At 28.5% G+C, this 10,168-nt stretch overlaps 1 protein-coding gene across 1 annotated transcript in view; it reads right to left on the bottom strand.

The window, feature by feature from the left end:
• LOC145188681 (uncharacterized) overlaps nt 1–9,065 on the bottom strand; it is a 16,626-nt gene extending 7,561 nt beyond the window's left edge. The window contains exons 1-3 of the mRNA XM_090087745.1: nt 8,602–9,065; nt 2,673–2,740; nt 922–1,217 (exon numbers count right to left, since the gene is read on the bottom strand). Coding sequence (XP_089943871.1) covers nt 922–1,217; nt 2,673–2,740; nt 8,602–8,774 — 537 coding nt within the window. The 5' untranslated portion in view covers nt 8,775–9,065. The remainder of the gene's footprint in view (nt 1–921; nt 1,218–2,672; nt 2,741–8,601) is intronic.
• Between the last annotated feature and the right edge of the window lie 1,103 nt (nt 9,066–10,168).

Here is a 10,168-nt window from a genome sequence, read left to right as displayed (position 1 = left end):
GATGACAACCAGAGATAGACTCACAATGTAATATGATGTAAAGAAAGAATTGCATGGTCTTTTAAAAGTGGAAGCATGTAATTTTCGGTGATCAAAGTATCTTTAAATTAATAAATAGGAAAAGCCAAGATCTTGTTAAAATATTTAAATCTGTAAAGTATAGTAACCCTTTTGTCATACCAAAGTTCTAAAGTGGCAATCAAATTGTTGGTATTTGGGGCTGCTTTTATGTTAATGAAGAAGGTGTGTGTCATATCTAAACAGGTTGAACAAACCAACACACTTGTAAAAAGATACTAGTTCAACACTACATAGTTCAATGAGTACATAGTTCAATGAGTACATAGTTCAACATATACATATACATAGTTCAACAATACATAGTTCAACAATACATAGTTCAATGAGTAGACATGCTGATTAATCAAAAAAGTGGTTTTAACAAGATATGGCTTCTGCCCACTTATACAGTCAACCTATGCATAAGGTCCATAATTAGCCTAAATCAAGAACTAATACCATTTGGATAAGAGTTCTGGAATCAACAACAATCTTGTTAACGAAATGTAAAAAGATATCTATATTTTGCAAAAAAGCACAAGGGTGATATTTTAAATACTAATTGATGTTTACAGCTGCTGCACCAATTTTTTTACAAAACATTTAAAAATATAATTTTACATTTTACATTTTACACCTTGATGCAAGATTTAAGTAAAATTTTCTTTTTATAAATAAAAAAAATTAGGCCAATATCTTCTTTAGCTTTTACTTTATGATACTTTAATTCAGCTTTAAACAAAAAAAATTTTAATGCGCTTATTTTTTTTTAATGCACTATGTGTATGATTACATAAATTATCTAATCACAAGTTACCTAATTACAAATTGAATTTTAAACTTCTGAATAAAGACAGTTACCTCTTTTTCTTCTCCGGTATAATTTTTAAAAGCTTCCAAATCTTCTTCATTACTGACTATAATAGCTATTAACTTGTTAACAGAAACATCTCTTGTTCCAACAGGAACAACAATCTTTGCAAGGTAGCCTGGTTCTGGGGTCTCCATTTCCATAGTAGATTTATCAGTTTCAATTAAAGCTAGCACATCCCCTTCATTGATCTTGTCCCCAACATTTTTCTCCCAAGAAACAATTGTACCAGTTACCATTGTTGGTGAAAGATTGGGCATTAGTACTTTCTCATGAGCTGGCAGTGCTAAAGTATATCAACTTAGCAGTAAAAATAGAGAGAATAGTTTGACTTGAACACAATATTGATAATTTTATAAAGGGCATTTATTCTAAATTATTATCCAAAAAGAAAAAAATGATTGTTCACTGAATTTAAAGTTCACTTGCTAGTGATGAGGAGAAAACTTTAGAACTTCTTATCAATTTTTGATTTAACAGCTATTAAATAAGTAAGCTATTCTTTTAAACTTAAAAATTATGTTTCTAAATACCAATTTTTATACCAATTACACAGGTCTAACGGGAAAACGTTACAAGCTTGAAAACACTTGTTACCTAATTTTGGGTTAAAAGCAAAAAGAACAATCACTAATGGACATTGGGTTTACTTCGGCTAACAAAGTTCAGGTTTATAAAATGCATGATACAACTTAAACTACAGATTACATATTGGTATTATGGAAAACCACAACATATACCAAGATGATACAGTGTTAGCTAATACTACATCACCACATTGAAAACGCTTAGCAAGTTAGAAATCATTTTTAAACAATTTTTTGTTTCATTATTTTTTATTTCTGTGAGATGTAACTTGAACCTATAAATAAAAAACCAAATAATTTCTGCTATATTTGCAGGGGAAAGTTCTTTTGCATTACAAAATAAAAGAATCACAAACATGACTTAAAAAAAGACTGCAACATGTGTTTTGTTTGTAAAAAGGGAGACTAGAAGAAGGCTGGGTGCCACACAAAACTTGTCTAATGATTGAATGGGAAGAATCTTTCTATGTCTTTTGCAGTTCCAATCATTAAGATCATGTTAGTAATTGTTATTTTGTGTCTTCAATTGAAAAAGGTAACAGAGACTTTTATATTTTTATAATCAATTTATATATCCTGATTGATATCAATTTTCCTTGGAAATAATAAATTAGGAAATTGCAAAGAAGTGCTTGAAAAACTCATCCTGGTTGTAAGATGTTCTTAAAAAATCATTTTCTACACACTTTCCATCTGTTTTTTTGGAGCAGTGAGTGAAGAGCATGGACAGCACTTCCATTAAGACATTTCAACTGTACAAAAAGGTAAATGGAACCTATCTATGCTTGCTGAAGAGTTACAAGAAATTATCCTTTTTTTTAAGCTTTACTATCTATAGCTGAAATATGTAAATTGTTATATTTGAATTCAACATGTGAAATTCATTAAGAAATGGCAGATTTAATTTCTGAAACTTAAATTGTAGATTGGTAGCACAGTTTGTGTACGTGCTACCGATTATAATACAAATTACAAATATAATAGTGGCTATTATTACAGTCATTTCTTAGTTACCTTTGTTGTTTTGATTATCTAGGGGACCTATGGATAAACTATTTTATTCATGCTTGGAGAAAACTAAAGAAATAGAGTTAAGTTTCCCAAAATAAAACACATTGCATTTATAACATTAGAACTTTAACAAACAAACTTACAGCTGTAACTTCTCTTTAAAGAATTGAAACTAGATTTTCTTTCAGGTTTTAAGTTTGAAGTAAACAGCCTAAGAGGAAACATAGTTATGACATACAAATGATCAGAGAAGAATTATGTTTCGGGTAAATACCAAAAGCTAATTAATCAATTTTCACTCTCACAAGCTACACAAGATTAAAAAAAAAACTGTTCAGAAAAACTACAAACCATTTTCTATAGACAAACCTTGTGTTGTTGTTGTTTACAACAGCACTGAGAAACAATTATTCAAATTTGATGAAGAAAAGAAAAAAACTTCATTTCATTTAAAGTAATTTAAATTAATTGTATGTTATCTGGCATTCCACAAGACCATTCACGAAGATTCAAGAGGATTCATTCATCAAAAAAGTATGCAACTTATTATATATTAACTATATATAGAAAATTTTTCAAGTTTTTATTTTACGTTTTTTTTTAAGTTTAATAAACAAAAAAAGTTAACTTTGAATCTCAAGTACTTAAAATTTTTTAAGTATTAACAAAAATAAGATACCAACCATAATATAAATAACAATAAATATAAATAACAATAAATAACAACTTGTATCTTTGATATGCATTATACCATTATTTATATTTCTATAGTTGTAAAAAAATCTTGAAAAACTCTAATTTATAAGAACTGGTAACCGGACTACTTTTTTAAAGTAATCAGAATGTTTATTGTAGAAAAACAAAGAGAACTATTCTTAATTTCTTTCTTTATTCTGCTCTTAATTTTTTAATTATGTTTAACAAGGTCAGTAATTTTTAGTAGTTCTAAACTTTAACTTTAAAAAACATTCCCTGTAAGAAAACTGGGCTTTGCTTTAGATTATTTTAGGATAAGAGGCTGCGTTTAAATACATATAAACTTTTCAGTTGCCATTAGCAATTGAAGATGTTGTAGGTGACTTTTTTTTTTTTTAGGTCGCATTTTTTAAATATTATGCTTATTATTTCCTCTTTTTCTTTGTATATTTTATGCTTAAATATTGCACCTGTACACAGTTATTTTTAGCTATCAATGTTAATCTTAATAATAGAAAAAATGTTGAAGATAAAATTAACTTTTAGCAAGTTGCAACCAAAATATTCAACTTTAAAATCACATCAACAACTTGCTAAATCCACAAGCTGAAACCTACACTGCAGCAACAAATTTAATTTCAACCCATGATGATATAACTGAAACACCAACAAAAAAGACTAAACCCATTTTTTGCACAGCACAGTTAAAGAAATGCGGTTTTGCAAAAAAAAAACAAACATTTTTTGATGTTGTGTTAAAGTGCAGATGCTACATTATTGGCATGTTACATTATTGGCATGTTACATAATTGAATTAACATGAAAATTCAGATGATCATAAGATTGCTCCAAAGGCACCCTTCCGATTTCTCAGGACAAAAATATCAAATAATAACACTACAGCTATAATTCTGGATATTTCAAAAATCAATGATTGAAATCAAATTTTAACCTTTTCTTCTGAAATCCTAGTGATTATAAAAATCTAAAAAATTTTTATTTTATTTTCAATTTTTTTAGGCAGTTGCAAATAATGGCAGGCTTATAAAACAAAAAAGCTGAAATTTTGAGATATTTAAGCAAAAAAAGACAAATTCTCTATATTAGCTCTATATTGATATTGAATAACCATGAAAAGATTTAACTAAATATAATAACCTAAACAAGATACATTGCTATTTTTGTAAAACTGGTAAAGTCAGGAATTTTGTGGAGAGCTCAAGCAAGGAGAACACAGCACAACAAGGCAATTCTAACAATTTTATAGCTTTGTAAAATCAAAAGAATATTACCTAAAAATTCAAAAAGTAAAGAAAAAAAACTAAAAAAATATCCAAAAAACACCTTGAACTCTGACTCTCTAACCACCAACACAGGTTCTATTTATAATATTTAATAATAGAAACTTAATAAATCACAAGCTGAAGTTGAAATACATTGGTTGCTTTAGGATTCAGTTTCAGAAAGGTTTCCAGTTACTGGATTGTTATTTGTTTAATTTCGTTATCTTGAACATGGATTTTGGAGGTTTTTGCTTCAGTTTGTTCAATATTATCAGCTATATTGGTAACAAACACAATATCTGGTTCATTTTCATACTCGATGAAAATGAACCAGATATTGTGTTTGTTACCACTGTTCACTTTCCTCATCTTCCTACATAAAATTATTATCATTATTAGTTACCAACTTTTATCCATACTTTTGCAATTTTTTCCTAAAACCATGTCAATCAGTAATTTTTGAGAAAAATTAACTTTTGATCAACTCTTGCAATCAACAAACAGTTTTTTGTCCCAAATCAGAAACTTATTCTAGTTTTGGAAAACATTTGGTTAGCAAAGCTGACTATTGCTGTAACAGAACAATATTTGGAGCCCCTCTGCCAAAAAGTAAAGGCTTAAGTAGTTTTACTTTTCATTTTCATTCAAATAAACTTTTCATGTTCATCTTGCTTTTTTTAGTATTCAATTTTTAATAACTCTCCCTAATAACTTATTTTAAATACTATTTTATTTTGATGATTTATATTAATACTCTTTTTTAAATAACCAATAATTTTGCAGAAACTTTATGCTTTTACTTCAGCTCTTAAATCAATAAATGAGATCCGACTATCTAATTAACTGGTCACAGAATGCATTAAAAAAAAACAATATGATTTAAAAAATCTCATCTTTTATGTTAATTACCAAAATATTTGTACTAATCAGGTAAGATATTAAACAAATTTGTATCTAAAGTATACACTAGAATATTAATATCAAAATACCATCAAGATTTTGGAAAAAAATTATAGTTTTCTTTCATACTATGGAAATTTAGAAATTTGATAACAAACCTACCACAAAAAAAAAATAATCACAAAGTTAAAATAAGATCTCAAATTAACCAAACTTTATGAAAGACCCTTTGCATTTAGTTGACTAAAGTTTGAACTATTCCAACTCTACATCTAATCAATTACACTGGTTACACTTAGTGCACGATTTTTTTAATTTTTTTGCAGTCAATTTGATGGATTGTTTAGTTACATAATTGTAAAAGAACTGGGTTAGAGATCAATTTTTCGGAACAGAAAATTATTTCTACAATTTAATTACTGATGCTGTTTCCAATGTAATACTTCATATATATTTCAATATATGATATATATGTAATATTTATGATAGAATTTTTATGCAATATATATATATATATATATATAGCATCATATGATGTAATAAATGTCATACATTGTATAATTTATTTACATTATGCATAATACATGTTACATATATGACAAATGTTATATATGTTATGTATCTGACAAGTTTAATAAGAAATTTGTATTTATTCCTAGTTATGTTATTTGTATATACTAGGGTGGTAACTTTTTAAATTTATAAAACCTCACCCACCAAATAAAACCTTTTAAGATTTTACTATTTGTTCACCGTTGATAACAACAGTATTATTCAACAGTAATATTCTAGAACAAACATCTTGTTATTGGATATTTCATATTTAGAAATTACTTATAGTTTAGTTGTTATATTTCTTACCAACTGGCTGCAAATCTAAAACTAATTACAATATAAACTATATATATATTACTTCACAAGCGCAATTCCCTTAGGGCTGAGGATGTGTGATTTGTGGCGGTGTGTCATATTTCAGTGAAAGTATAACATGATTGCATGCTTAGTCGAGCTAATAAATTTTTTAATTGCAGAATTTCAATGGCTTTCAAGAGATCAAGCACCAACATTAACAAAAATTCTCATTCATGGACTGGCTTTTTCAAATCTGGTAAGATCTGAAAAAACCATTCAACTACAGAAAAGCATCCCATGTATAGAAGCATTATTGGAGAATTACTGCAAAATACCTATGAAAAGTGCTATCATTGGCTGATACTATTATCTTGCAAAAAACAAGAAGTGTCATAAAAGCAGATTTAAAATGATCACGGAACAATTAGAGTCTTTGAGGATCAGAAAATTAAATTTCCCTGTCATAAAATTGAAGTCTATAGTAAGAAGAAAGAAATTTTAACATCTGAACATGACACCTTTATAAAGCGCCCTGGTCAGAAAGATGAAAAAGTAACTTTTGCTGGTATATTTACTGGTATACAAATGAAGAGTAGCTTAACGGGGAAGATAAGCAGCTGTATGAAAAGCATGTCTTAAGTGGCAGAAAGGTGGGATACACCACGTTGAAATGCGTACCAATGCATCCCTGTAAAACAATAAAGGAGTCCAGTCAGCCCATTGTCATTCCCTGATTCCTTAGCAAAACCTCTCTCGTCTAGCAACTCAGAAAACAACTCAGACACTAACTACAACAAATCCAACAAGCCTCCTGAAAAAAAGAATATTATCTTGCCACACCATTCAACAAATGCAGCAGTTACTTAGTTTGGAATGTTAACACTAGCACCAGGAAGGTTTCTGCATCATGCAAGCAAAACAATGGCTGTGAATACCGGCAGAAAAAGTGGAGTTGTGTTCATTCTTCAGCATCAGCAGAAATTGCTGAATTTACCTGTAGCACAATATATTGACTGCCAACATCATATTTTGGACCACATTTTAAAACATGTCATGGATGAAACCTTATGAGGTGCTACTGGTTTTCCAGACATTGCATACAATTTCTTCTATGATATTGTAAGGGAATATGATTCTCTAAAAGCAAAATTTGTGCAGAGGCCGACAAGATTGAATCTCCCTATTATTACATGGAGAAATAACGTGTTGTTTCTTTTGGAACTGGGATATGTCTTTCACTATTTCCTTGGCATTTGAGATTTTCTGTACATTAAATTTCATGGACTGCCAATTTTGAGCAATACACAGTGGAATTCACATGAAATCTATGCTATCCTGGCTTTTATTGCCTCAAATGAGAAATCAATTGCAGCATATTTGTTTATTTATTTGTGGAATTTGGCTGGACATTTGGTTTTCAGATCACCATTTTCAAGAAAATTCCTACACTAAGTTAGCAGAAAGTGTTCATAACATTGAAGATGCTAAAAAGTGTTTTGATACCCACTGGAGTATAGAACTATAAATAATTTACAGCCAGTGCATCAATATTTGTGCTGAGAGGGCCATACATTTTATCCAATCTTTCAATGGCAAAACTCCTGAGAGCCTCAACTTACACTTTATATTCAGTAACATTTATGACATAACATGTTGCTTCACTTTCAATAACATTATTACACAAACAACAAATCTTAAATTTTTTGGTGGGTGATATTTTTGAAATGAAAACCAAAATAAAAAAATATATTTCCTCATTTCAATGTTTTTTCTCATAGTGTAGGACTATGGCCGTCACATTTTCAGAAAAAAAGTCAAAATTTACCACCCTAGTATATACTATTATCCTATAACTTTAGCAGTTCCACTAACAGTTTTGTAAAAAAAAAGAGAAAATGTATTACTGTATGAAATTGAATATTTAGGCCAATTTTCAGAAGAAGACAAAAAAAAAGTAATTAAAAGAATAGAAAAAACATTTACCATGGAATGTTATGAGGTTAAAATATAATTTTTTTGATAAAATCTATATATTTTTAACTGTGAAACTTTGTAGGAATTTTTATTGAACTACTTTTTAATAAAAAAAAGTTATAAGAAATATTAAAAATTATCTTCAAAAAAAAATAATCACCTTTATTTCTAGAATTTTAGACAAATAAATTGAGTTCACTGGAAGCCCCTGTAGACTCAGCAGATGTGGCATTTAAAAATAAATTATTTAAAAATAAAAGCTATGCATATCCCTACTTTTTACTTTTATAAACTTTATAAGTAATTCAAGTAATTTGTTTCTTAATTAAAAAGCTACAATAATAACATTTAAGACAGATAATCCTACCTTTTCTGGTTTAATGCATTAGAAGCAACATACATATTTCTGGGAGATATACGATTAGCAGCGACATTTTGCAATCTCTGTATGTCAGTTGAGATAATGGCAAAAAAACCCTTTCGGTTAGCTGCTGCAACTTGATTTCGTGCCACTCTGCATATAAAAGCTGACACAGACATACTTAACGTGTGCTCAAACTTCAAATGAATATTTTAATAGTTAAGCTAGTAGGAGTTGAATTAAGCTATAAATTATCAGTTGAAGGCTTAAAAACTATAAACTAATGCAAAAACATTGAATGACAAACTGAAAATCTGTCTACATTAACTCAAAGACAAACTAGCAACTTACTTAATAACTTCTTAAAACTTCCTTATCTCATTCATCTCCTGATAACCTGGAGTTGCTTAACTTCTGCTGGAACTTGATATAGCAGATATCAAATTTTTCACATTAAATACCAACATACTATAGGGCATTTATTAAACACTTGAGAACATTTTGTGGACATTTTAAAGGTGATGTGATCAAAAGAAACTTTTATATTATATAAAGTATTTAGTATACCATACATAACAATTACCATATTATATATAGAATCAGTATAACATAACAATCTATACAGCACATTTTAATAAGTGTAAATATAATTATTTGTGTTTGTGCGTGTGTGTGTGTGTGTGTGTACATATATATATATATATATATATATATATATATATATATATATATATATATATATATATATATATATATATATATATATATATATATATATATATATATATATATATATATATATATATACACACACCTCCCAAAAGTAACTCCATAAAACTTTCTCTTTTTTAATACTTATGTAATTTGCGTAAAGTCCACTTGTGCGGACCACTTTAGAGAACTGATAAGTAAACTTTTATGTAATAGGAGTTGGTTATTAATATTAATCATCCTTTTTTTATTATATATATTCGATATACGTTACTTAAACATGAAAATTTTTATATTCTACGAATATTCTACATATATTCTATATATCCAGCATCCATATCTGTTAAACTTAATTTTTAAATATTTTCTTTTTTTATACGTTTTTTGTTTTGGAAGTGTAACAGGAGTTCTTATGCTTACACAACGGCGAATCTCAGACAGAAATAGCAGTTATCACGTCTCCTTGCGCACTTGCGTTTCTTCGAAATAAGAATCTCAGTATCTGGCAGTTGCATCGAAGCCTAATTTCATGGTTAATTCGCATTTTGTTCAATAAAAATCTGAAATATACATTTTGTCTCGGAATAATAAACTCAACATAGATTTATACTATATATTATTACATCGGTAATTATGCAACACACGTATATACCCTGGGTTTCGACGGTATAGAGAACTGTTAAGGTAAAGCCACTCGTTCATGAGGCAAGTTGACTGTTGAAAGCAGCAACCCAATTGATGGACAATAATTAAAGATACCATATTTAGAAATCTAAAAGAATGCATTGCAACAGGCATTTATAATTAAAATCAAGTGCCTTCTCAAGCAACATGCTAAAATCGTTGTCAAAGTAGAACCCAA

This window comes from Hydra viridissima, unplaced genomic scaffold (assembly GCF_058129835.1).
Source record: "Hydra viridissima isolate aposymbiotic clone 2 unplaced genomic scaffold, HvirCarnegie_v1 scaffold_5, whole genome shotgun sequence".
Lineage (NCBI taxonomy): Eukaryota > Metazoa > Cnidaria > Hydrozoa > Anthoathecata > Hydridae > Hydra > Hydra viridissima.
This window is presented reverse-complemented; position numbering and strand designations above follow the sequence as displayed.